This window comes from Halichondria panicea, chromosome 1 (genome assembly GCF_963675165.1).
Source record: "Halichondria panicea chromosome 1, odHalPani1.1, whole genome shotgun sequence".
Lineage (NCBI taxonomy): Eukaryota > Metazoa > Porifera > Demospongiae > Suberitida > Halichondriidae > Halichondria > Halichondria panicea.
Genome location: NC_087377.1, coordinates 8,355,473 through 8,380,710, shown reverse-complemented (window position 1 = coordinate 8,380,710; position 25,238 = coordinate 8,355,473). Strand labels below are relative to the sequence as shown.

The window sequence follows — 25,238 nt, the reverse complement described above, 5'->3', positions numbered from 1 at the left end:
TCTTTCTTTAGGTATACTTATCGTTCTGTTTGCTCTTTACAAGAGGTCTCTGCAGTACGTGGCTAAACGAGAATACAACAGATTGGATGATCATGCGTATGTCCGTATTTTGCGTTTCAAGAGCTCTTGCTTCTACTACGACTAATGATACGACTCGAAATTTTGTGTCCAGGTTAGTAGGGGCCCCTGCTATGTACTGCTGGCAATAAATGATCACAGCTGTTCTCTAGTTAGGCGTGGCCGTGTCCGGAAATAGGTGCCGCCCGATATTCGATTGATTACTCTACCGCATCTAATAACTAGCACGCATAGGACCATAGATACATAAAAAACAGCCTTCTGTTTAACTGGCTGTCTGCATACCATTTTTCACAGAGTAACCTGTCACTGAATCAATTATAATATAGGCTGCATGCATGCCTCATATGGCTATGATGCCATGTATAAAACGGTGCAGTTAGGTTAAATCTCATTGTCAAGTGAATGGAAGGGTAATTATAGCTACACTAACGCAATAATAGTAAAGACATCAATTGATGATCTTGCATCAAAGTTACATAAATTAATGATCATAATTATTATAGCACAATTGCGAATACTTAACAATCTATGTACGTGCAGCTATATGTATACGTGCAGAATATAAGTTTACAAGTCGTGCATGCATCATAACTATAGATTATAGTGTTCATTGTGCAGGTAGTGTTTGTGCTACATATTATATCCCCACAGCTTCATTATAATTATGGTAAGTTATTTCCTCTGCTGATGAGTGATATAATTTTATCATTGCCTGAAATAATAGAAGTGCATGTGAAGTGCATACATGCATGCAGCAAATTATCCTTACTTCAGGGACCAGAGTGTAAAACGTAACATCAAAGGGATGGCTTAGCGATTGTTGGGGCTTCTCTGATTCACTGAGGAGTATATTGAAGTACAGTACTTCTTTTTCCTGTATACATGCAGGGAGAAAAATCATCATTGTAATTACATGCATGCATGCATGCAGTGTTAAACTCACGAGAGGTGAATGGCCCTGTATGGGGAACACGTGCCCAGTTTGAAATCTCAAACTTCGTAACGATAAATTAGTCTGCTTTAGAGCAACCTTCATCCATCCAGCTGGTGTACTCACAGTGCTATAGTGCTGAGTATAGCACATAGCTGCCGCAACTGTGGCTGAATATAAATATACATTATAATTGTAACAGAGATGCAATGCCATGTATTATCTGCGTGCTCAATTGACTGAAGGTGCTCACGTATACAGCTTTCACCGTGAATGGTTGTTTGCTGCATGTATATATAATTATATAACATACGTGAACATGATACATCCAGTACGTGATATAGTAAACCGTATATATAACACAACAATTTTGAGTGAATGCAAGGCCTCTAAAAGCATTATTTTCTTTGCACTGTTTTGAAATGACCTTATAATATTATATTGAAGATGTTGGTCTCTGTGGTACTTTCAAACAGTGTAATAGTGATGTAGATGCAAGTAATAAACATGCAAAACAAATGTTACACTATACTGTGTAACATTCTCTTTTAGTGTGAGGTCGGCACTATACTGTGTAACATTTCTCTTTTAGTGTGAGGTTCACATAAATGAGAAATGCAGCTTTTAGGTTTGTTATTGGTCTCTGTGGTAAATGTATGCAATGCAGTGAATATAAACATGCAACTGTTACACATGCAGTAGTGTAACGTTTCTCTTTTAGTGTGAGGTCGGCAGGTTCACACTAAAATATGTTTAAACATTCTTTACTGGCTCTGTGACACTTTAAAACATGCAAGTTACAACTATAGTGATGTATAATAGATCAACTCATGCATGCATGCATTTCATTCAACAATCAATAACAGAATGACATGCATACATTGTCCTCAGTATAATTATAATTGTTGATCTAGGTAGTGAGTATAAGTGAGACTGGAAGTGAAACCCTGGATCTTGATCTTGTCAATGTAGCAGATACTGGTAGATATAATCATCTGGTGCTGCTATTACTACCCGTAAGCAAATTGGACCCCGCTATTGTATGCATGCCCAATGCCACACCCATTATTGAACTTTATTTCCGGTATTTCTCTTTTAGTGTTTTTCTCTTTTAGTGGCCTAACATGCGCCCCTAATGCATAATTGAGAGAGCCTGAATCGTAACCAACTCATGGTTGTGTTTTACTGAGAGTAGTAATGCTAGTCATCACTATACTCTTTTGGTACAAGGTGCTGTGCTCTTTTCTTGTGGCAGATAGTGAGGACACCCCACACAAATTTGAGCGTGTAAATAAATACACGTACACGTTTACAAAATCTGTAGTATGGTGTCGTTCTTGCTTGGTTTGCCATTCTGCATATGCACCATTGAGCTTGTGTAAGAAACGTAGTTTAGCGTGAAAATTCGGAGTAACCATGGGGTAGGTGTGGTATACCCACATATTTTTCTACTTGCAGTCTGTTGTTGAAATGTTCTAAAAGAACATGAATTTGAACTCTAAATGGTCTAAACATTGAACACGAGGGTATTGTCTTACTTTGACCCAACACTGAGCGATAGCCATGATCTAGAACAACTCCAATTTTAGGTATGTTGTATTGCAAAGTTTGAATAGGTGAATGTTGTCATAAAAAAAGTTTACACTTGAAAAAATATAGGAATGTGCTTATAGAAATCTTAATTGTTCCTCTGTGTCTGATAAATGTTCCACTAGACATTAATATACCGCTCTTTGTACAAATTATATGTAAACTAGAAATAGAAAATCTTGGTCCTCTATGTGTGATAAATGTTCCACTTCTTACTAGGCCCAAATACCCAGTCCATTAGTTCGTCCACTTCTTCCCATTATAATTATCTGACTCTTCAAGACTCACTTCTAACATTACGTCATCTGTGACTGCACTTGCTGTATTTGATTGCTCGCAATTCACACCTCCGAACATAGCGAGTCCTTCTTTTTACATCCACACCGGCAGCCTTTTAGGAACGTGTTTGGATTTTGCTGATGTTCTCCTCTGAGTTCCAAACAATCCTGAGTTCTTTATCAATAATTTTCCAGCCAAAATGTTCCGTGTCAGCAAGGGTGATATTGATGTCATCATAGTAGTGGTTAGTCGATACATTAGCTGATTCGTCTCTTCGTGCCTGTTCAAAGCATTTGGGTGTGTTTCCTAGGTGACCGGGTTGTCGAAGATAACGTGTACTTTCCTTGTAACCTTGACTTAAGTAAGTGATGATGTAACGCTTATTATTAAGTGTCTTGTGAATGCTGTGTTAATAATAAACACTCCCTCCAACAAACAGCAATCTGGATTGTGAACTGTGGTGACAGCTTATAACTTATCCACTAGCAATCCTTGATAGGTATTCGCCATGGCATCTATACAAAATCTCCATGTATAGTCCAATTGAGCTATCTTTTAGAAAGCGTCTGAATTGTTTGTAGTTTTGAGCAACTTTGGTTTCAAATTGGGCAAAGTGGTGATTAGTATGTATTCCAATTGTTGATCGTTTTCAACGGCAAGTCGAAATACTTGTTTCTAAGTCTTTAGTATTTGATACCTGTTCCTCATTCAATGTAGATTGAAATGCCTCCCAAATTTTTAATGGGTCCTCTTGAACTGTGCACAGTGTTGAATCTGAGCTATCCAGCAGCTTTTGCTAATGATTTAAATTCAGACCAGCATCAAAATAAGCCTTAATGAGTGGGTACTTACTGGTAATTCATCAGCATGTGCCTGGATAGGGAATTAGCCAACTAAGGTCGTCCCCGTATTCTGACTTCAGTACGTCATAAATTTTAGCATCTCCCTCGATAATCTTTCTTGTTCTCAACACATCTATGACTGACATCATTGTGTCTTTGCTGTCCGCCACTACATCGATTACCTGGTGAAATTCTACATACGACTTGTGTGTGGGTCGCCCTAGTTAATTCAAAATAATCTTGTACATTTAAAAACACATTGTCTGGGTTATGTTCTCTCTGTTGTGGGACCCTGGCCATATTAAAAACAGGTGAAGGTTAGCAGCAGGACTAAAAAACATCGCACAAGAGGTAAAAGAATTATCACACATCAATATCAATGGCAACTTTTAAAGCGGGGATTGGAAGTTTTGAAATCAGCCAACGCAGCCAACGCAGACTATAGCTGTATCTGGTGCAAATGCAAGACCCAAAATCATTGGGACATGGACACCATCACGAAGGGGGCAAGGACTGAGTGGCCAATCCTCAAAGAAGAATTTTGGATGTCCCATTTTCTCAATACCTACCTCTCCGTATTGGTGATTTGCTGATTACGGAACTTAGACGGCAAGATGAAATTGATAAAAAGAAATCTTTCAAACTGGAACGAACTCACCCTAGAGACCGTTTTGAACGAGGTGTGAAGAATTTCGGCCCAGAGAAGCATCGGCTATTTAGCAATATAAATAATTATATAACATCTCTGATTCCTAAATGTGCAAGCATTCAAGCTCTTTGGTCATCATTATACGTTTTGGTGAAGCTATTGAACGAAAATGTAAAATAATGCTGAGGACTTCAAATCGCAAGCTCAACAATGGGTAAAGGAATTTCGTGCAGTTTATCAAACGAAACAAAATAACACCGTACGCACTGCCATGGCACATCCATGAATTTATCGATTTACATGGAAATTGTTCAAAATTTTGACTGGAAAAGTTAAACAACCTCACAACCAAACACTACACCTGAGAGACACAAATCACAGGGAAAAAAGAAACCACCTCGAATATCTCGAATGTACTGGGCATCAACGAATGAAGAGAAAGCTAAAAGAAGGACACACGGAAAAGTAGTATACACACAATAATTATAGCTACATATAATATACAGAACTCCACGAGAGGTGAACGTTTATGTAAGTAAAACTCGACTGTTTCCGGGATGACAAAACAAAATCACCGAGAGAATTTTGCCACCAAAGTGCCAAGTACTGGTACCAAATCAGAAAACTTGTACCTATTCCCTCCCCAATAGTATCGAGAGGGTGTATCACAAGCCGCCACCTTCAAATAAAACAGCAGTTCAATTCTTACTGTAGAACTTTCTTTTCTTCTGCAGCTACTTTTATTTTGGTTCAACACTCAGAATATAAGTCCGTATCAGTATTCAACAAAATGTCGATGATGTCAATAGGATAGAGTTTCTCAGGGGGCTTTCTTTTGTTTTTGTAACTTGACATTGCAGTAGTCTAGACGCTGGCGTTTTTGGCAAAATTAACGCTGCTTAATACTAACAGGAAACACATTCATATTAATCCTTAGGAATCACCAAACTAAAGAGAAATATCCTTCACACAAAATTTATGAGGTAAAGTAGAGTAAGTCGCCAGACATCAAAGTGCGTCAGGTAAAAGGGCGTGTAATGCACAAACAAAACAAGACTGATTTAGACAGTTGCTTATATTGACAACAACATTGGGGTGACAGTATTACAATTATCAGATGCGATCTGTATTTCCTTGGAAACACAACATCTCGGCATAGGGATGCAAGAGCTCGGCTCTGACAGCCCGACAGAGTGCATGCCATGCATGCAGTATTCAGTACAAAACGCACAATACCATGGAAGGACCAAACATTTTGACCTACGACATCAATTTGTGCGAGAATACAATCTGTAGGGCAATATTATTGCCCTACAGATTGTATGATTGCAGACATGCTCACGAAAGGACTGCCAAGTGTTACATTCGAAAAGCTACAAAATGAAGCGGGAATTGTCTCTGCACCTGCTCATCTCTTCCTGTTCATCTCTTACACAAGTGAGAAGGAGTGTTGGAATTATGCTGACATGCACTTGTTAAATGTACTTATATGGACAATTCTATATTTAGTATCCTTATTACTAGAACATTCTCTGTGAACTCTTATATAAGTGTATGCCATGTGTTCTTCAGTTCCTGTATTTTCTGCCGTGTCCAAATCTTTCATTAATCTAGCTAAGCATAACTGACATTTCAATACATGCATGCATCATGTATAGGATATAAGAAAACAGTTGATCATCCAATCAGTGCATGCCAATCAATGTTTGTATACGTGTGAATTCTCATCATGCCAAACTGAGTGCTTATAATCTACACTAGCTAACTGCATGGCTTCCTTCCCCACCAGTTTGGAGTTGCTAACTGTGTAACTGAGGAGGTGTTGTCTTGGATGACCACTCGCTGTCTTCAAGCACCCAAAGCATAGACGGCAGCCAGCTTGGAGAAAAGAGAATTTAGCAGCAGGAAGAAGTATCTAGAAAGAGAATGAAGTACAAAAAGCTATGGAGGATATGCAATCTTCACCAAGAAGATTGGTAAAAGCTGCATGCATATGTTTGTCAACTGTATCAAATGGGCAAAGAAGCAGCAACCTTCTACAAGAGGCTCGCTGATTTGTTAGCCTCGAAAAGACAAAATCCAATAGACAATGCAATCTTCACCAAGAAGCTGCATGCATATGTTTGTCAACTGTATCAAATTAATGGTCAAAGAAGCAGCAACCTTCTACAAGAGGCTCGCTGATTTGTTAGCCTCGAAAAGACAAAATCCCTACCCAGCTGTAATGGATGGCTTAGATGCAGGCTATCTTTTGCATCAATTCGCTCTGCAATAATGTGCATTCGAGGAAGCTGCTCATCGTTGCATAGACCAGTTTACATGGACAATATCAACCTTGTATCTCAGGAGGGGCGCGTCCCCCCCTGAATACATAATTCCTCTATGAACTACTTATGATATATATTATGATATATATTCACTTTGTTTTTATTTTCCCCATCCTCCATTTTTGACTGCTACATAATTACCATCACTAAACTAGCTACTTCCTTCTTTTGTACATTGTAATTTGTACATTCTAATTTTTCTTAGCCCCGAGATGGAGAGCTTTCACGCCCCCCCCCCCAAAAACTGTATCAAATGATTACACATGCAATTTCACTTGAAAATGCATTGCAAAAACTATTGCTACGAAACCTTTCAGAACCCGCTGCCTAACAGCTGACACTATATTGGTTGGAGAACTAGTGAAGAAGTTCACCAAGGATCTCTCTGCTCCAGGTGTACTTCCGATCGCTGTTTTGAGTACTTCAGTGGAGAGTATAGAGGTGTTTGACACCAACAGAGTGGACGCCTACAGGTACGAGCTGCTTGGAGGCCAGCATACAGCCTTGGCAAGAAGGATAGCATAGCAGCTAAGTCTCCTGATAATACGTTGCTACAGACTGTCCTTGCTGAGGTGTATGTTGGTCTGACAGACGATGAAGCACTTAGGCTCGCCTCTCGCCACAACACAAACAGCCATTTTATCCACAAGCTGATACATCGGGACTATACAATTATGTAAGTTATAGAATTCAAAAATCCGCCGAGTCGAACGTTGTATATCAACCAATCGCCAGTAACAATAAAAAATATTATGGGTTACGACTTTATCGTTGGTAATTTTTTGATCCAAATAACGGTTGGTAAGAATCGTAAAGCACTGCAAATGAAATTAGACCAGTTTACCGAGCCAGCTGGTGGATGGAAAGTTGTGTTCCTTACTATGGTTTGCAACAAGAAGATAGTAATACCAGCCATACATGGCTTACAACATTTTTCCAAGACCAAAGATGTCTACATTGGGCATGTAGACTTCCAGGACGCGTGCCAACCACCAATCGCAGGGGGACCTGCATGCCAACCAATTGCGAACTAACTCTAGACTTTATTCGAATTTGCCAATAATTTGTTGAATAGAACTATCAGCCTACTCTTAGCACCACATACCAGCACCGCCAGGGTGTCCTGCAGGATTTTGAAACAGAGGGGGGAAATTAATAAGAAAATAACCAGAACTTTTTACTTATTCAATACCTTGTTATAGCCAGTACCTCAATGCAAGGTGGGGGATATCCCCCCTTTATGACACCCTGACCGCGCGTATGTACTGTATGCATGCAACATCCCCCCCACACACGCATGCTTATAGCTCCCCCCCCCCCACACACACAGGCTTATAGCTAATGTACTCCACACAACATCCCACACACACACGCATGCTTATAGCCGATGTACTGTATAGCTTCCCCCCCCCCCCACACACACAGGTTTATAGCTAATGTACTCTACACAACATCCCCCACACACAGGCTTATTGCTTATGTACTAAAGACGATTATGAGAATGCAATGTGACTGTGTGTGTTTGTCCCACTTCTCTGGCTACTTTGAATATAAAGCATTCATTAACCAACCCGATCCCCAGCGATCCCCTCTATTCTGGCGAGTTATCAGTGCATACAGTGTTTACTAGATTCTTGCCAGCCAGTACAATGCAAGCTACATACAGCACCACTGAACTATACTCTACCCTATAGTCTAGCTAATCTTGGTCCAGCCAAACAACAGACACAGCTAGTCCGGTGTTACAAGTCAGCAAAGCAAGAGTACAACCTTTTTAACCTCACTTGAAATGTACATTTTAAAAACAAAAAAGAAATGTACCACTAATTGACCTCAGGTATGTGTACATATAATTATAGTAATGGTCAGAGCTGGGCATGCTCACAGTAAATGCAAGTAATAATGGGGGAACCTGGCTGTACAAAATCCTTGTATCTGAGGTGGAGAATGGTATGGCAAAAGCTTGTCAATTGCTGTACCATCGGGAAGCAGCAGATAGATTGTTTGTTGCTGAAGCTACTACATGTTTGGCCCAAGGGTTGTTGATAGATTTTAATGCACTGGAGATGTGTCGCTGCTTATAAAGCCAGCCCAAGGGAGCACTGTCTAGATGATCTCACGATGATTGATTTGAGAAAAGCCGACTACCTAAAATTCAGACCCAATTGCTTCAGATTACTGGTAGATCTAAAGTGCTGCCACATTATGCTGTCTACGCCTAGGATTCACTCGAAAGAAGGCTAAACCAACCAATCATTCATTTACAATTTGAAACTGTGAGCATCCAGCTCTGACCATTACTATAATTAGCAGCCTGGAAATCGTGGCTCAGTTATTCAATTGAATGCATCACCTGGAGCCGTTGTAAGTCCACAGTTGCCTCCTGCTGATCGAGCTACCTATACTTATGAAGTGAAAATTATAAATCCACAGAAAAAAAGTGAGGTTAATACAAGATATTTAAACAACTTTTTTTCATGGCTTCGTTCTGTTAGTGAGCTGAGGCTGAAAATTAAAAAAGAGTTTGGTGATCAAGTTTCATTGTCCCCCTAACTTTAATGTTGGCTATACAGAGGGTAGTCAACAAGCAAAGATTTCGTTAATATCATTTGATGATTTACAGAGGATGTAATCTTCAACTTTGGCACCTGCATATTGTAGATGTGTCAACATCTACTAGCAGTGTACTGGAAACCTCAGTTTGTATCTCGTGCAAATATATTCCAGGCTTGGTTAGCATAAGGTGAAAAATCATTAAAATCACTGGAGTAGTAAGCTTTCGATATGCTTTTTCTTTTGCATACACTTTCTTACAGGCAGTACTTGTAACTATGAAAGAGAGACAATATTCTTGAAACTGTTGATTTGTAGATTTCTTGGTATCATGTCATTAGTAAGGCTTAGGCCTTCTTTCTGCCAAACTATTCTCCATCTTAGATCTTCGCTATGCGCAGAGGATCAGTGTATTAAAGCGGCCATTCTAGAATGTCTGTGTTTTTTGCCAAAAAGTCAGGAAATTAGGGAGTGCTTGCATTTACCAATTTCTGGATTCTTAAATCTTTAAATTTCCATTAATGCGAGTTTCCAGAACCCAACGTTTCCTGGTATTTTGAAAACACGAGGGGGAGATATTTTAATATTACAACCCCTGGCAGTTAACTTGTAGTACTCAGTTAATGTTAAACACTCTATAATGATTATGAGCAAGTAAAATGGCTCTTAGACTATAGATAAGCTTCTAGAGAGTTCGTTATTCTAATGAACTCAGCAATTGCATATGAATATGCTTGTCCATTTCCTGATACCACATTACTAAAGATGTCCCCAAAACGACAGCGAGAGAGGAAATATTGCTCCCTTTTCATAATTAGATCCTGTCGATCCTTGAGTGGATCGCAACCAAAAAGTCCAAACTCTCTTAGCTGACCACCTTGAGAACGGTATGCATCTGCAGCTTCATCAGTACCCGGTACTTCCCCATCTGGAATGGGTATAGTTTCATAACGCTGCACCTGCAAATGATTGGGTACTCCTCGACCTGTATCACATATTATAATAGCGCATGTGTCATCAATAATAATGTCATTACATTTACCTGGTATAGAATGATGATTCCAAGCTGCAACAAACAATGATAATCCATGATAAGCAACATTGCACGTAACAAACGAAACACAAAATTTTGTAGTTTCATCACTCATGTTAATCAGATTAGTAGCTTCCATTGATATCAAGTGTCGCTTTAGGGGGTAGTTAATACGAGAATTTACTTCAACCCAAATGCGTTCAACAGTGTGGTTCTGTAGAGAGAAAAGTTAATGCATGTAAGCAATATCAGTACCCTTACTTCTGTTGAAGGAGATTGAACGTAAGGAAGAATATCCCGAGGGCCAACACGACAACGAAGTGCTTCTTGTACATACAAAAGAAGATAAAATTCTCTTCCATGGTCGACTCGAATTTGCTTCCAAAGACCATACGTTTTAGTAGATGACCTGATATGGAAATTATACGTGTTACTGATGTAACTATTATTCAATGAGTTGAACAATACCTCAAAATACTGTCGTATATAGCCAAATTGTTCTTGACTGGCATTGTACAGTAAGCAATTATCTTGCCTGAATATCCATCCCTTGCAACTATGTGGGTAGCACCAAACATTGTGATCTTTTCATTTTGGTCAATATGAAGTTTATGCCCAAAGTGGAGAGCCGAGTATTGCAGTGGATTAGTACGGTCTAAGGTGTCATTCCGCCGCTGATCATATTGCAAAGGGGCCACTCTCTGTAAGGACTCTGAAACTCTTTTCTCAGATACCTTAATACCTTTAGACTCAAGCACACCCTTTAACATTCTCCGGCCATACACATGTCCAACCTGCAAGTCATAATTAATTTAGAAATGTTTTTTGTGGTACTTAGCTAATTACGCACATGGACTGTATTCTCCGGTGCTACGGTAATATTCTTAGTATTAAGCCCTATACTACGTTTAGCTTACTTCAGTAACAGCACATTCGACTACAGCATCTACTTGAGCAGAATCTGGTTTATGAATGCCATTTTCAGAGCAGAATCGCCGAACACTTCTTGCAGAGAAGCCTCTTATTCCTGGAAAGCGGGTCTTGAGTGTATTACTTATATCTTCGTGGGTCATACCACTTGTAACCATTTCAAACACTTCATCCACATCCATCCTTCTTAGCCTCGATACACGCCTGGATTCGAATTAGCCGCACCCTAGCCTAATAAATATTTTGCGATTGCTTTTTAAATAGATAAATCTACATGTAGATCAACATACGGTCAAAAGCACATGGCCTGGGCACAAAATTGCAAGTGTCCTCTCTATTTAGCTCTATGCTGCGCTGATACCGTGAAAGAAGGGCCTAGGAACATGAGTTCGAGTGTAAGCAACTTGTACAACTACAGCCTGTATACCATAGAGAAAGATGGCAAAACCGTGAAGCTCAAACCATCACAGCTAACTACTCAAGTTATTGGTAAAGTGTTTGGACTGTTCCCCGATTCCATTATTTTGATTTCTGACGATGGGTTTGTGGAAACACCAGACCATGAGGGAAAGTTTCTTGATGTAGATGACCTATCAAAGTGGGTTGTGAACGGGGATTCGCTCAAGGCAGATGGTTTGCCTCAAGACCAGCAAGTAGCCTCTTTCTCTTACCAGCCTCCTTCACAAGCAACATCACAAGCAACATCACGAAAAAGAGGACGACCGCCAAAATGGAGTCCAAAGTTCACGTCAGCCTTGCTAGGTGCAAGCTCTGCCTCAGGACAGAAGCCACCTGGAGTTCGAGCTCGAGCTGAACCGAGTGTTGATGGTGCAGGCCCTTCCACAATGTCTTCAAGTTCTAGCAGCCGTCCCGAATGGAGAAAGTATATTGAGGTGTGCAAATGGAATGAAGCTGATAAACAATGGAAGAAAGTGAGCAATGTCCCCATCGACCTTTCTGAGGAAATTGCCAGCGTTCCAAATGTGTCGAAGATGGTTAGTGACGAGCTATTCAATGGTGAAGAATGCGTACTTATGGACATAGACTACCTGAAGATACCGAATACTTCTACTACTCGAGGTAAGAAGCTCGATGTATTCATTGTGCTGACTCTTTAATAACTTGTTAATTCAGCAGTTACTGATTATGCCATTACTAGTGCTTACTTTCTCTATCCAGGATCAAGGTTTTGGAAAACCTCCAAACGTATTCGAGCCGTTAGAAAATCTGAAGTAAAGAAAGGAAGGGTTATTTCCTTGGACTCGAGCTCTGATAGTGATTTTGATTTTGCCCCACAGCACAGAGCAAAAAAAATGTCTCTACCATTGGCACCATCTTCCCTAGGCACTATGGATAAAACTGTATTCGAATGCCTCGTATGCAAGTCTCAGACATCATTCCCAGCTGTGGTGTCTCCCTGTTGTAATGTTATTTTGGGGTGTGAGGTGTGTGTGGCACAATGGCTGGAGGCCCAGTCAACCTGCCCACATTGTCGTGCCTCTTTGACTCTCAAGGACTGCCCAAAGTTACCCCTTGTAAGAAGCTTCCAAGAATTTCTTCGAAAGCATACGCCTTCTCCATTGTCAAGCTCTGACTAATGAACATTTATTGGTGAACTTGTATCCCTGTTGTGTTTTCATCAAGAGTATATGTATACTCTTGTTTCATGCATTTATTCTTATTCTTATTCTTATTCTTGTTATTATTATTATTATGTGAACTTCACAGCCTTTCAACTGAAACGGGCTAACAATTTTGAGCACTGCGGGGGATGTGTAGATATGTAAGCAAGATTGAACCTTGCATAATTATAAGATAGCCAAACTCTTATAGACATTGTGACAAAGTCCCAGACCTGGCTGGAAACCGTTGCATGGTCTTTTCTCTCCCTATAACTGATTACCAATTTTTTTTGCTGTTCTACCACAAACCCACCACCCTATGTTGCTATGGAAATATACACAATGGTATCAGCACATTATCTTAGAAATGTTCCAAACAGGAGATATGACTGGTATACAATTATTCACCTATTGCACAAACTTATAACTGCCACAGGGGTTGTAATGTTAAAATTTCTCCCCCTCGTGTTTTCAAAATACCAGGAAACGTTGAGTTCTGGAAACTCGCATTAATGGAAATTTAAAGATTTAAGAATCCAGAAATTGGTAAATGCAAGCACTCCCTAATTTCCTGACTTTTTGGCAAAAAACACAGACATTCTAGAATGGCCGCTTTAATACACTGATCGCAGAGCATCTCCTTTTTTCACAAGATGTGGCCATCATTATTAAATTTTGAATTTCTCAATTTCGCGGTAAACTACGTGTGTGGGTGTGACCGGATGTACACCTCAATAATTATATGCAGCACATGAGGCACCAATTACCACATGTTGCTGGTTGCAAGAACTCTGCAAAGGTTTGTAGCAACTAATTAGCTTGCTGAATCAGCATGCATAGGGCGCATGCGCAACTAGATCTCGAGTACTGGCAGGTCATTGTGGCAGCCCAGAGCCGGTTATTCAGGTTCTTGGGTCGGTAAATAGCCGAATGCCGACCGTTATAATCCACACTGTAAATTATAGACAATCATGTACTTACAACTATGTAGCAAGATAAGAACAGTGATTGGCTATAATGAGTTGCTATGATATAAATTTCCTAAAACAGTGCATGTCTAAAACAGTGCATGTCTACCGTAAGACCTCATTTAAAGCGACACTTTTTAATAATTACGAAGCCAGAGGTCGCTTCTTTTGGAGGTTGATAATTATTAAGTCCTGGTGTCGCATATTTAGAGGGTCGCATCTAATTGGAACTACAAGCACATTATTTTATTAAGTCAAGTGAGCAGGCAGTGTCGGTCTATACCTCGCTCAACAACCAGACTGACAAGGAAGAACCACCAACAAAAAAGAGGAGGTTTTTCACAGAAACTGAGAATGGACTAATAAGCGATTACTTCAAACCTAGCAAGGATACCAAACCACCAAACTCTGACAGAGCACAGGCTTTCCTGAAAGAACACCAGAAAGGGGCAACTTCTCCGGAAGAAGCTTACAGCACATTCAGGACAAAGTAAAGACTCGTATAATTCCATCCCAGGATAACTACCTCCAGTACGTGGTGCGAGGCAAAACGTCGATTTCCTGCCTTCACTACCCCGGAGTGTCTGAGGACATTCTGTTTGACTAAAACAATACCGGCATCTTTTCTCTCTTAGAGAGATGAAGAGGAGAGGAAAATTAGAAGAAAAGAGAAGGAGGTGAGGCACAAGAAGATAAAGGAAAATAAGGATGATGAAACAAATATGAACCAGGGGAAGGAGGAGGAGAAACTAGAGGAGGAGACAGGCCATCCAGTAAGCTAATGATTTTAAGATTCCTGATGATGACTCGCTTAATGAGGAGGATCACTCATTCAATAGTATGGTACGTTCAAAACAATTACTTATATCATACATTTGCACAGCTATCAATAAGCAGTAACAAAACAAAGGTGAGTGAGAAATACACAGGCATGCAATAACACTAATTCTTCACAATATCTTTAATACTCAGCAGCCATTGGACGAAAACTCTATGGCTAGACAAAATACAAGGGTGAGCCTCGAAAATAATACACACGTATGAACTATTATACAACAAACTATGTCAAGGAATCAACACCCATGCATGAATGAAGAGGCCCAGAGTGTAGAAGTAAATCTACAGAATACAGAATACGTATTACATATTAATTTAAGAGTCTTGATTTTTTTCTTGGAGTTACACCGGCTATTAATGGTATGCCATTAATTGCACGCCAACCATGCACTGAGCTAATTAAGCCGGCAACCAAATAACAAGGGAACTATGGCGGAACCCTCGGCGTTGTCGGAGCATAATAGTTAAGAACGGTATTTTCACAATAATTTTATCTTTAAACCAGTCTTCGTCACATGCTGAAAACAAAGCTTATAGATGGATGTACATATCAGCTATGAAAAGTCTTTCAAATGGACTATAATATAGGATCACAGCAGAGTCAGAAAGAAGCCTGGTGTGATATCAATACAAATAGGGAACTTGCTCAAAGTATATTATAGACAAGCTTTGAGTCTTGCCTGAATAGGCATGTGACTTTAATGCGCATGTGCATTACATGTGCCTTGAATTTTAGCAACAAACCGATTACAATGTTTTGCCTGGGGTAATGTTTTGTTTAGCCAATGAAAACTAGGATCTAAATGGGTTAGAGCATGTGCATTCGGTATCTATACAATCGTTGTCATACAGGACCAGAACACCAGCCAACAGTCATAAAGCGACAGAAGTACAGAGTTGTAAAAAGAGAATAGAAGCCACCCTTACCACGACCTTTTCCATCTACTAGCTCAAGGGCTGAAAGACGGGAAGCTGTACGGTTTTAAAAAGGGAAAGCTCATGTCCAATGTGGCGGATGCCTTCTTTTCTCACAAGAGTAACCCAACTGGGGAAGAGTTACGACATGTGGGTAAAGAAATGGCAAAAAATGGCCATGGTGAATGCAGATTATGTAAGTTGAAATTGTGTGTGTAAATATATCAGGTCTGTAATCTAATACCCAGTGTAAACCTATAAGGAATATATCGCAAGGGAGCTGCGTCTAAAAATAGAATAAAACGGAAGGATGACAAAAGCCACTCAAGGTCTGAATTAAACAAAAAAGAGCTTTCCAACATGCCAGAAGCCGTTACCTTCCACAGGGGAAGATAGACATGCATTTACACGGCACCTCCATAGGCATACACAAAGAAATATATCAGGTCTGTGGCACTGGGCCAAAGCTAGGGCTAGGGCCAGACCCGCCAGGGACTGTAGAGGCCGAGGAGCAGGAGATCGAGGAGGAGGAGGCCTAGATCTAAGGCTAAGAGGCCGAGGATTATGCACTCGCCGAATTCCATAGGTGTGCACAGGAGTATAAACACGGCAAGCCGACAAACAGAGAAGTATATAAAAATTATATGCTCCCATTTAATTACAGTACAGACCTTATAGGTTAACGCCGCGGCCTGTAAATGTTGAAGTATAGGGAAACAATTAAATCCCACCTGTTATGATGCACAGACATTAACTACTGTGAAAAGAGAAAACTAACTGCAGGTCACAGACGATCTTATGACTAGAACATAATTATACGTTCAGGAGAGCGGATATAATGAGTAAGAGCTCCCCAACGCTACAATCAGTGCTAAGCACATACCCTCCTCTCCTCTAAAGAATGATGACGAGGTACTGGTACTTTCTTGAACAATAGTTAGAACTATTCAATAAAGCGTTGTTTTCTGGGTGGATTATACTAGTATAATTATGTCATATTTAAGTTAGCATAGCTCAATAAATATTGTTATACACAAAGGAGTTACAACCCAAACATTTTGTTGAGAATAGGTCAAAATAGTGTAGCCGGTGTTTATGGTACAGAATTAATAATTTTAGGGTAATAATTAATACACACAGGAAAAAGAACTCTCAATAGCAGCTAAAGAGCTATACTATAACTAGCAACATATACCGATATCCTTTAACCATTGAAGAAAAAAGGGGAAAATGTGCTGAGAAGGCTTCCAATTGAAGACCTGCAAAAAACACTGAAAAGTCTTTAAATGAAGAAATTCGACAAGCACTTGAGGTAGTTAAAAACGAAATTGGCAGCGGTAGTGACAGCGATAGTGAAACAGGAGATTTCACAACATGACAATGATACTTTGGACCCAAGATTTTACCCACCGTACACCCAGCACTCCCTCAATTGCCATATACGTGATCATCACCAGAGCAGCTTCCTCAAAAGAGCTTGGGCGAAAGAGATTTGAGTCAGTCAATTAAGTCAAACGATATGTTACTCTCCCTCGTTAAAAATTAAGAGCGAGTACCGGTATAAGAACTACTCAAACGATAATAATTATTGATCATGCATGCAACCCATGATTTATTCAGTACAGGGCAACAAGCAACTCTGAAGTGTCTTAGCAGCTCTCAGGATTGGGGCTATACATAATAGTTATAGACTGAGTCCAAGGTCTCTATGGGGTTTTGAGACCTGAAGGCCCGAGGCTGTAGCATCTCGAGCGTAGCGAGGGTGCTACTAAGGGCCTGAGGGTCTCAAAACTCCATAGTGACCGTTGACGAGGCCTATAACTGGTTTAGAATAGTGCTAAGCAAGCTAGGCTATATTAACACAAAGAAGACTCTGAAACCAAGAGTTTCTACAAGCCTCAAGCAACGTTAAAGCTTTGCTCTGGCTAGTCTACATAAAAAAACTCACATTGATGAAGGCAGTTTCTGTTTCTTGAGAATCACGCATTGCAAATAAAAAGTTGCTATTGTCATAGTAGTTAGCTCTGCACTAGAGCACTAGCTATTGTAGCTGCAAGAGAGAGATAAAAGCTGCAAAGCGGCACTGCAGAACGCAAAACTTAAAAAAAAATTAATTTTTAATGATGCACTGTATCATCGTTACTATGACTTCAACATAAACTGTGTGGTGTTGCCATGTTCCATACAAGTTAATCTTGACATCATCTTGCCTGTAGGCATAATCAGTATAATAGACCTACTTAGAAGACCTCAGGTCCATAAGTGAAATAATGGACCTCTCAGTGACCTATCAGATTGCAGTATTACTACAAGCATTTTCTAAATCTTGAGAAAGATAATTATTGGCTATGGTGTTTGATGATACAGAGCTCGGTTAAATTGTGCCTTTTTAATTGTGCCTTTTTAAGTAAAACTTAAGTGGGTGGGTAATTCAAATGGTCCAACTGGATGATCCTGTTGCATGTTCTAAAAGTAGATGTTGTTTCATTAGTCATGGCAACACTACCAAGCGCAAGTGCTGAGGAAGAGCAAGTTGAAATGGATTTAGGTACAGAAAGTGTGCATGTGTATAGATCTCCTCGAATATCTGAGGACGACGAACACCTGCTTGATCACCTGGAGGGTATAAATAACTCATTGTATCGTGTGCCAGAGTAGTATCATTGCATTTATCTTTTACCAGATAAAGATTTAGCTATTGGTGATGTTGGTGCAGGTGGTCGTCATCAAGATGCAGTGAGTTATGTTTATAAACATGAATTCAGTATAATAATTACAATGTTGCTAGGACTTTAAGGGAGAGGAGATAAAAGGAGGCAAGGGAGCTAAAAAGCAAATGGACAGAAAAAAGTCAGAAGAGAAGAAAATAGAAGAAAAAATGTGGAGAGATGAAGAGGAGAGGAAAAGTAGAAGAAAAGAGAAGGAAGAGGAAGAGGTGAGGCGCAAGAAGATAAAGGAAGATAAGGATGATGAAACAAATATGAACCAGGGGAAGGAGGAGGAGAAACTAGAGGAGGAGACAGGCCATCTAGTCAAGCTAATGATTTTACTCATGACTAATTATAATGTTCTGTCTTTCAATATAGATATCCCATTGCTCAGTAACATTTAATGTAGGAGTAACTTATAATAGCCATGGGGAAAGAGGAAGGGGAAGGGGAGGACGAAGGGGAAACAACAAAAGAGAAAACCCAAATAAAAAGAAGAACGAACATACATTGTATTATTCAGTTATACACATAACTTATAATAATATAAGTAGCTATTAGTTGACTCTATATATACTGTGTTGTTATAATTATTATTATGACTTATGGTTTATTTAACTCAAAAAATTTTATAAACAATTCAATTGAAGACCTGCAAAAAACACTGAAAAGTTTTAAATGAAGAAATTCGACAAACACTTTGAGGTAGTTAAAAACGAAATTAGCAGCGGTAGTGACAGCGATAGTGAAACGGGAGATTTCACAACATGACAATAATACTTGGACCCAAGATTTTACCCACCGTACACCCATCTACACTACAGCCCTCAATTGCCATACAAAAGAGCTTGGGCGAAAGAGATTTGAGTCAGTCAATTAAGTCAAACGATATGTTACTCTCCCTCGTTAAAAATTAAGAGCGAGTACCGGTATAAGAACTACTCAAACAATAATAATCATTGATCATGCATGCAACCCATGATTTATTCAGTACAGGGCAACAAGCAACTCTGAAGTGTCTTAGCAGCTCTCAGAATTGGGGCTATACATCTTGAGAAAGATAATTATTGGCTATGGTGTTCGATGATACAGAGCTCGCCAAGATTGAAAATTGTGGGCTAAAAATACTCCTATCAGTATGGGAAAGAAAGATTTGGGTTAAGGAAAATTGCGCCTTTTTAAGTAAAACTTAAGTGGGTGGGTAATTCAAATGGTCCAACTGTATGATCCTGTTGCATGTTCTATAAAAGTAGATGTTATGAGAAGTTGTTTCATTAGTCATGGCAACACTACCAAGCACAAGTGCTGAGGAAGAAATGGAAATTGTGAAGGAGTATAGATATCCTGAGGACGAAGAACACCTACTTGATAACATGGACGGTATAAATAACTCATTGTTTCGTGTGTCAGAGTAGTATCATTGCATTTATCTTTTACCAGATAAAGATTTAGCTGTTGGTGATGTTGGTGCAGGTGGTCGTCATCAAGATGCAGTGAGTTATGTTTATAATCATGAATTCAGTATAATAATTACAAATTGGATAGACAACAGCCTATACGACAGGTAAGGTAATAAGTAACACACGACAGTCTGGAATGTTGCTAGGAAAAGGAGAGGAGAAAAAAGGAGGCAAGGGAGCTAAAAAGCAAATGGACAAAAAAAAAAGCCAGAAGAGAAGAAGCGGAGAGATGAAGAGGAGAGAGGAGAGGAAAAGTAGAAGAAAAGAGAAGGAAGAGGAAGAGGTGAGGCGCAATAAGATGAAACAAATATGAACCAGGGGAAGGAGGAGGAGAACTAGAGGAGGAGACAGGCCATCTAGTCAATACAGTAAGCTAATGATTTTACTCATGATTAATTATAATGTTCTGTCTTTCAATATAGATATCCCATTGCTCAGTAACATTTAACGTAGGAGTAACTTATAATAGCCATGGGGAAAGAGGAAGAGGAAGGGGAGGACGAAGGGGAAACAACAAAAGAGAAAACCCAAATAAAAAGAAGAACGAACATACATTGTATTATTCAGTTATACACATAACTTATAATAATATAAGTAGCTATTAGTTGACTCTATAATTATATACTGTGTTGTTATAATTTTTATTATGACTTATGGCTCAAAAAATTCAATTGAAGACCTGCAAAAAACACTGAAAAATTTTTAAATGAAGAAATTCGACAAGCACTTTGAGGTAGTTAAAAACGAAATTAGCAGCGGTAGTGACAGCGATAGTGAAACGGGAGATTTCACAACATGACAATAATACTTGGACCCAAGATTTTACCCACCGTACACCCAGCACTTACTACATCCCTCAATTGCCATATATGTGATCATTCATCACCAGAGCAGCTTCCTCAAAAGAGCTTGGGCGAAAGAGATTTGAGTCAGTCAATTAAGTCAAACGATAATTATGTTACTCTCCCTTGTTAAAAATTAAGAGCGAGTACCGGTATAAGAACTACTCAAACGATAATAATAATTGATCATGCATGCAACCCATGATTTATTCAGTACAGGGCAACAAGCAACTCTGAAGTGTCTTAGCAGCTCTCAGGATTGGGGCTATACATCTTGAGAAAGATAATTATTGGCTATGGTGTTTGATGATACAGAGCTCGCCAAGATGGAAAATTGTGGGCTAAAAATACTCCTATCAGTATGGGAAAGAAAGATTTGGGTTAAGGAAAATCGCGCCTTTTTAAGTAAACTTAAGTGGGTGGGTAATTCAAATGGTCCAACTGGATGATCCTGTTGCATGTTCTAAAAGTAGAGAAGTTGTTTCATTAGTCATGGCAACACTACCAAGCGCAAGTACTGAGGAAGAGCAAGTTGAAATGGATTTAGGTACAGAAAGTGTGCATGTGTATAGATCTCCTCAAATATCTGAGGACGACGAACACCTGCTTGATCACCTGGAGGGTATAAATAACTCATTGTTTCGTGTGTCAGAGTAGTATCATTGCATTTATCTTTTACCAGATAAAGATTTAGCTATTGGTGATGTTGGTGATGTTGGTGCAGGTGGTCGTCATCAAGATGCAGTGAGTTATGTTTATAAACATGAATTCAGTATAATAATTACAATGTTGCTAGGACTTTAAGGGAGAGGAGATAAAAGGAGGCAAGGGAGCTAAAAAGCAAATGGACAGAAAAAAGTCAGAAGAGAAGAAAATAGAAGAAAAAATGTGGAGAGATGAAGAGGAGAGGAAAAGTAGAAGAAAAGAGAAGGAAGAGGAAGAGGTGAGGCGCAAGAAGATAAAGGAAGATAAGGATGATGAAACAAATATGAACCAGGGGAAGGAGGAGGAGAAACTAGAGGAGGAGACAGGCCATCTAGTCAAGCTAATGATTTTACTCATGACTAATTATAATGTTCTGTCTTTCAATATAGATATCCCATTGCTCAGTAACATTTAATGTAGGAGTAACTTATAATAGCCATGGGGAAAGAGGAAGGGGAAGGGGAGGACGAAGGGGAAACAACAAAAGAGAAAACCCAAATAAAAAGAAGAACGAACATACATTGTATTATTCAGTTATACACATAACTTATAATAATATAAGTAGCTATTAGTTGACTCTATATATACTGTGTTGTTATAATTATTATTATGACTTATGGTTTATTTAACTCAAAAAATTTTACAAACAATTCAATTGAAGACCTGCAAAAAACACTGAAAAGTTTTAAATGAAGAAATTCGACAAGCACTTTGAGGTAGTTAAAAACGAAATTAGTAGCGGTAGTGAAAGCGATAGTGAAACGGGAGATTTCACAACATGACAATAATACTTGGACCCAAGATTTTACCCACCGTACACCCATCTACACTACAGCCCTCAATTGCCATACAAAAGAGCTTGGGCGAAAGAGATTTGAGTCAGTCAATTAAGTCAAACGATATGTTACTCTCCCTCGTTAAAAATTAAGAGCGAGTACCGGTATAAGAACTACTCAAACAATAATAATCATTGATCATGCATGCAACCCATGATTTATTCAGTACAGGGCAACAAGCAACTCTGAAGTGTCTTAGCAGCTCTCAGAATTGGGGCTATACATCTTGAGAAAGATAATTATTGGCTATGGTGTTCGATGATACAGAGCTCGCCAAGATTGAAAATTGTGGGCTAAAAATACTCCTATCAGTATGGGAAAGAAAGATTTGGGTTAAGGAAAATTGCGCCTTTTTAAGTAAAACTTAAGTGGGTGGGTAATTCAAATGGTCCAACTGGATGATCCTGTTGCATGTTCTATAAAAGTAGATGTTATGAGAAGTTGTTTCATTAGTCATGGCAACACTACCAAGCACAAGTGCTGAGGAAGAAATGGAAATTGTGAAGGAGTATAGATATCCTGAGGACGAAGAACACCTGCTTGATAACATGGACGGTATAAATAACTCATTGTTTCGTGTGTCAGAGTAGTATCATTGCATTTATCTTTTACCAGATAAAGATTTAGCTGTTGGTGATGTTGGTGCAGGTGGTCGTCATCAAGATGCAGTGAGTTATGTTTATAATCATGAATTCAGTATAATAATTACAAATTGGATAGACAACAGCCTATACGACAGGTAAGGTAATAAGTAACACACGACAGTCTGGAATGTTGCTAGGAAAGGGAGAGGAGAAAAAAGGAGGCAAGGGAGCTAAAAAGCAAATGGACAAAAAAAAAGCCAGAAGAGAAGAAGCGGAGAGATGAAGAGGAGAGAGGAGAGGAAAAGTAGAAGAAAAGAGAAGGAAGAGGAAGAGGTGAGGCGCAAGAAGATGAAACAAATATGAACCAGGGGAAGGAGGAGGAGAACTAGAGGAGGAGACAGGCCATCTAGTCAATACAGTAAGCTAATGATTTTACTCATGATTAATTATAATGTTCTGTCTTTCAATATAGATATCCCATTGCTCAGTAACATTTAACGTAGGAGTAACTTATAATAGCCATGGGGAAAGAGGAAGAGGAAGGGGAGGACGAAGGGGAAACAACAAAAGAGAAAACCCAAATAAAAAGAAGAACGAACATACATTGTATTATTCAGTTATACACATAACTTATAATAATATAAGTAGCTATTAGTTGACTCCATATATACTGTGTTGTTATAATTTTTATTATGACTTATGGCTCAAAAAATTCAATTGAAGACCTGCAAAAAACACTGAAAAATTTTTAAATGAAGAAATTCGACAAGCACTTTGAGGTAGTTAAAAACGAAATTAGCAGCGGTAGTGACAGCGATAGTGAAACGGGAGATTTCACAACATGACAATAATACTTGGACCCAAGATTTTACCCACCGTACACCCAGCACTTACTACATCCCTCAATTGCCATATATGTGATCATTCATCACCAGAGCAGCTTCCTCAAAAGAGCTTGGGCGAAAGAGATTTGAGTCAGTCAATTAAGTCAAACGATAATTATGTTACTCTCCCTCGTTAAAAATTAAGAGCGAGTACCGGTATAAGAACTACTCAAACGATAATAATAATTGATCATGCATGCAACCCATGATTTATTCAGTACAGGGCAACAAGCAACTCTGAAGTGTCTTAGCAGCTCTCAGGATTGGGGCTATACATAATTATTGAGAAAGATAATTATTGGCTATGGTGTTTGATGATACAGAGCTCGCTAAGATGGAAAATTGTGGGCTAAAAATACTCCTATCAGTATGGGAAAGAAAGATTTGGGTTAAGGAAAATCGCGCCTTTTTAAGTAAACTTAAGTGGGTGGGTAATTCAAATGGTCCAACTGGATGATCCTGTTGCATGTTCTAAAAGTAGAGAAGTTGTTTCATTAGTCATGGCAACACTACCAAGCGCAAGTACTGAGGAAGAGCAAGTTGAAATGGATTTAGGTACAGAAAGTGTGCATGTGTATAGATCTCCTTGAATATCTGAGGACGACGAACACCTGCTTGATCACCTGGAGGGTATAAATAACTCATTGTTTCGTGTGTCAGAGTAGTATCATTGCATTTATCTTTTACCAGATAAAGATTTAGCTATTGGTGATGTTGGTGCAGGTGGTCGTCATCAAGATGCAGTGAGTTATGTTTATAATCAATGAATTCAGTATAATAATTACAATATTGCTAGGACCTTAAGGGAGAGGAGATAAAAGGAGGCAAGGGAGCTAAAAAGCAAATGGACAGAAAAAAAGTCAGAAGAGAAGAAAATAGAAGAAAAAATGCGGAGAGATGAAGAGGAGAGGAAAAGTAGAAGAAAAGAGAAGGAAGAGGAGAGGTGAGGCGCAAGAAGATAAAGGAAGATAAGGATGATGAAACAAATCTGAACCAGGGGAAGGAGGAGGAGAAACTAGAGGAGGAGACAGGCCATCTAGTCAATACAGTAAGCTAATGATTTTACTCATGACTAATTATAATGTTCTGTCTTTCAATATAGATATCCCATTGCTCAGTAACATTTAACGTAGGAGTAACTTATAATAGCCATGGGGAAAGAGGAAGAGGAGGACGAAGGGGAAACAACAAAAGAGAAAACCCAAATAAAAAGAAGAACGAACATACATTGTATTATTCAGTTATACACATAACTTACAATAATATAAGTAGCTATTAGTTGACTCTATATAATACTGTGTTGTTATAATTATTATTATGACTTATGGTTTATTTATCTCAAAAAATTTTACAAACAATTCAATTGAAGACCTGCAAAAAACACTGAAAAGTTTTTAAATGAAGAAATTCGACAAGCACTTTGAGGTAGTTAAAAACGAAATTAGCAGCGGTAGTGAAACGGGAGATTTCACAACATGACAATAATACTTGGACCCAAGATTTTACCCACCGTACACCCAGCACTTACTACAGCCCTCAATTGCCATATATGTGATCATTCATCACCAGAGCAGCTTCCTCAAAAGAGCTTGGGCGAAAGAGATTTGAGTCAGTCAATTAAGTCAAACGATACACTGTAAAAAATGTAGTGTGCTGAGCACA

The 25,238-nt window shown here is 39.1% G+C and overlaps 4 protein-coding genes across 8 annotated transcripts in view; 2 read left to right on the top strand and 2 right to left on the bottom strand.

Moving 5' to 3' along the window:
• The window catches only part of LOC135341587 (uncharacterized), a 72,071-nt gene extending 47,235 nt beyond the window's left edge, over positions 1-24,836 (top strand). Inside the window, exons 7-9 of one of the 2 annotated variants that reach the window (XR_010396576.1) lie at positions 21,250-21,311; positions 24,373-24,624; positions 24,679-24,836. The gene's annotated coding sequence lies outside the window, so the exon portion shown is untranslated. Of the gene's footprint in view, positions 1-21,249; positions 21,312-24,372 lie in introns of both variants that reach the window. The other variant, XR_010396584.1, reaches the window with a different exon arrangement.
• LOC135341749 (uncharacterized) overlaps positions 1-25,238 on the bottom strand; it is a 48,368-nt gene that overhangs the window by 7,480 nt on the left and 15,650 nt on the right. Inside the window, exons 3-5 of one of the 3 annotated variants that reach the window (XR_010396631.1) lie at positions 1,025-1,182; positions 851-955; positions 507-793 (exon numbers count right to left, since the gene is read on the bottom strand). Coding sequence is in view for 1 of the 3 variants with exons in the window: in XM_064538410.1 (XP_064394480.1) it covers positions 851-955; positions 1,025-1,165 (246 nt within the window). In the remaining 2 variants the exon portion in view is untranslated. Of the gene's footprint in view, positions 1-506; positions 794-850; positions 956-1,024; positions 1,183-7,799; positions 7,823-25,238 lie in introns of those variants that run through there. The other 2 variants (XM_064538410.1, XR_010396632.1) reach the window with 2 other exon arrangements.
• On the bottom strand, positions 9,924-11,397 carry LOC135341400 (uncharacterized). 2 transcript variants are annotated; one of them, XM_064537943.1, is made up of 5 exons: positions 11,203-11,397; positions 10,754-11,079; positions 10,547-10,694; positions 10,295-10,499; positions 9,924-10,237 (listed from the first exon to the last, which is right to left on the bottom strand). In XM_064537943.1, the coding sequence occupies exons 1-5, from the start codon at positions 11,395-11,397 to the stop codon at positions 9,924-9,926; spliced, it is 1,188 nt and encodes a 395-aa protein (XP_064394013.1). The 2 variants fall into 2 exon arrangements, with proteins under 2 accessions (XP_064394013.1, XP_064394020.1); XM_064537950.1 differs by having other exon boundaries at positions 9,924-10,180.
• Positions 11,518-12,940, top strand: LOC135341391 (uncharacterized). The gene is made up of 2 exons (XM_064537930.1): positions 11,518-12,295; positions 12,395-12,940. Exons 1-2 carry the CDS (start codon positions 11,518-11,520, stop codon positions 12,811-12,813), a joined length of 1,197 nt encoding a protein of 398 aa, XP_064394000.1. The 3' UTR covers positions 12,814-12,940.

Excerpts from the sequence above, each read along its gene's own strand:
- LOC135341400 (XM_064537943.1), bottom strand. The coding sequence starts at position 11,397 with ATGGATGTGGATGAAGTGTTTGAAATGGTTACAAGTGGTATGACCCAC. Across the intron at positions 10,500-10,546 it reads TTCAATCTCCTTCAACAGAA|AACCACACTGTTGAACGCAT; the intron begins GTAAGGGTACTG and ends TTCTCTCTACAG. Across the intron at positions 10,238-10,294 it reads GAATCATCATTCTATACCAG|GTCGAGGAGTACCCAATCAT; the intron begins GTAAATGTAATG and ends TATGTGATACAG.
- LOC135341391 (XM_064537930.1), top strand. The coding sequence starts at position 11,518 with ATGGCCTGGGCACAAAATTGCAAGTGTCCTCTCTATTTAGCTCTATGC. Across the intron at positions 12,296-12,394 it reads GAATACTTCTACTACTCGAG|GATCAAGGTTTTGGAAAACC; the intron begins GTAAGAAGCTCG and ends TTCTCTATCCAG.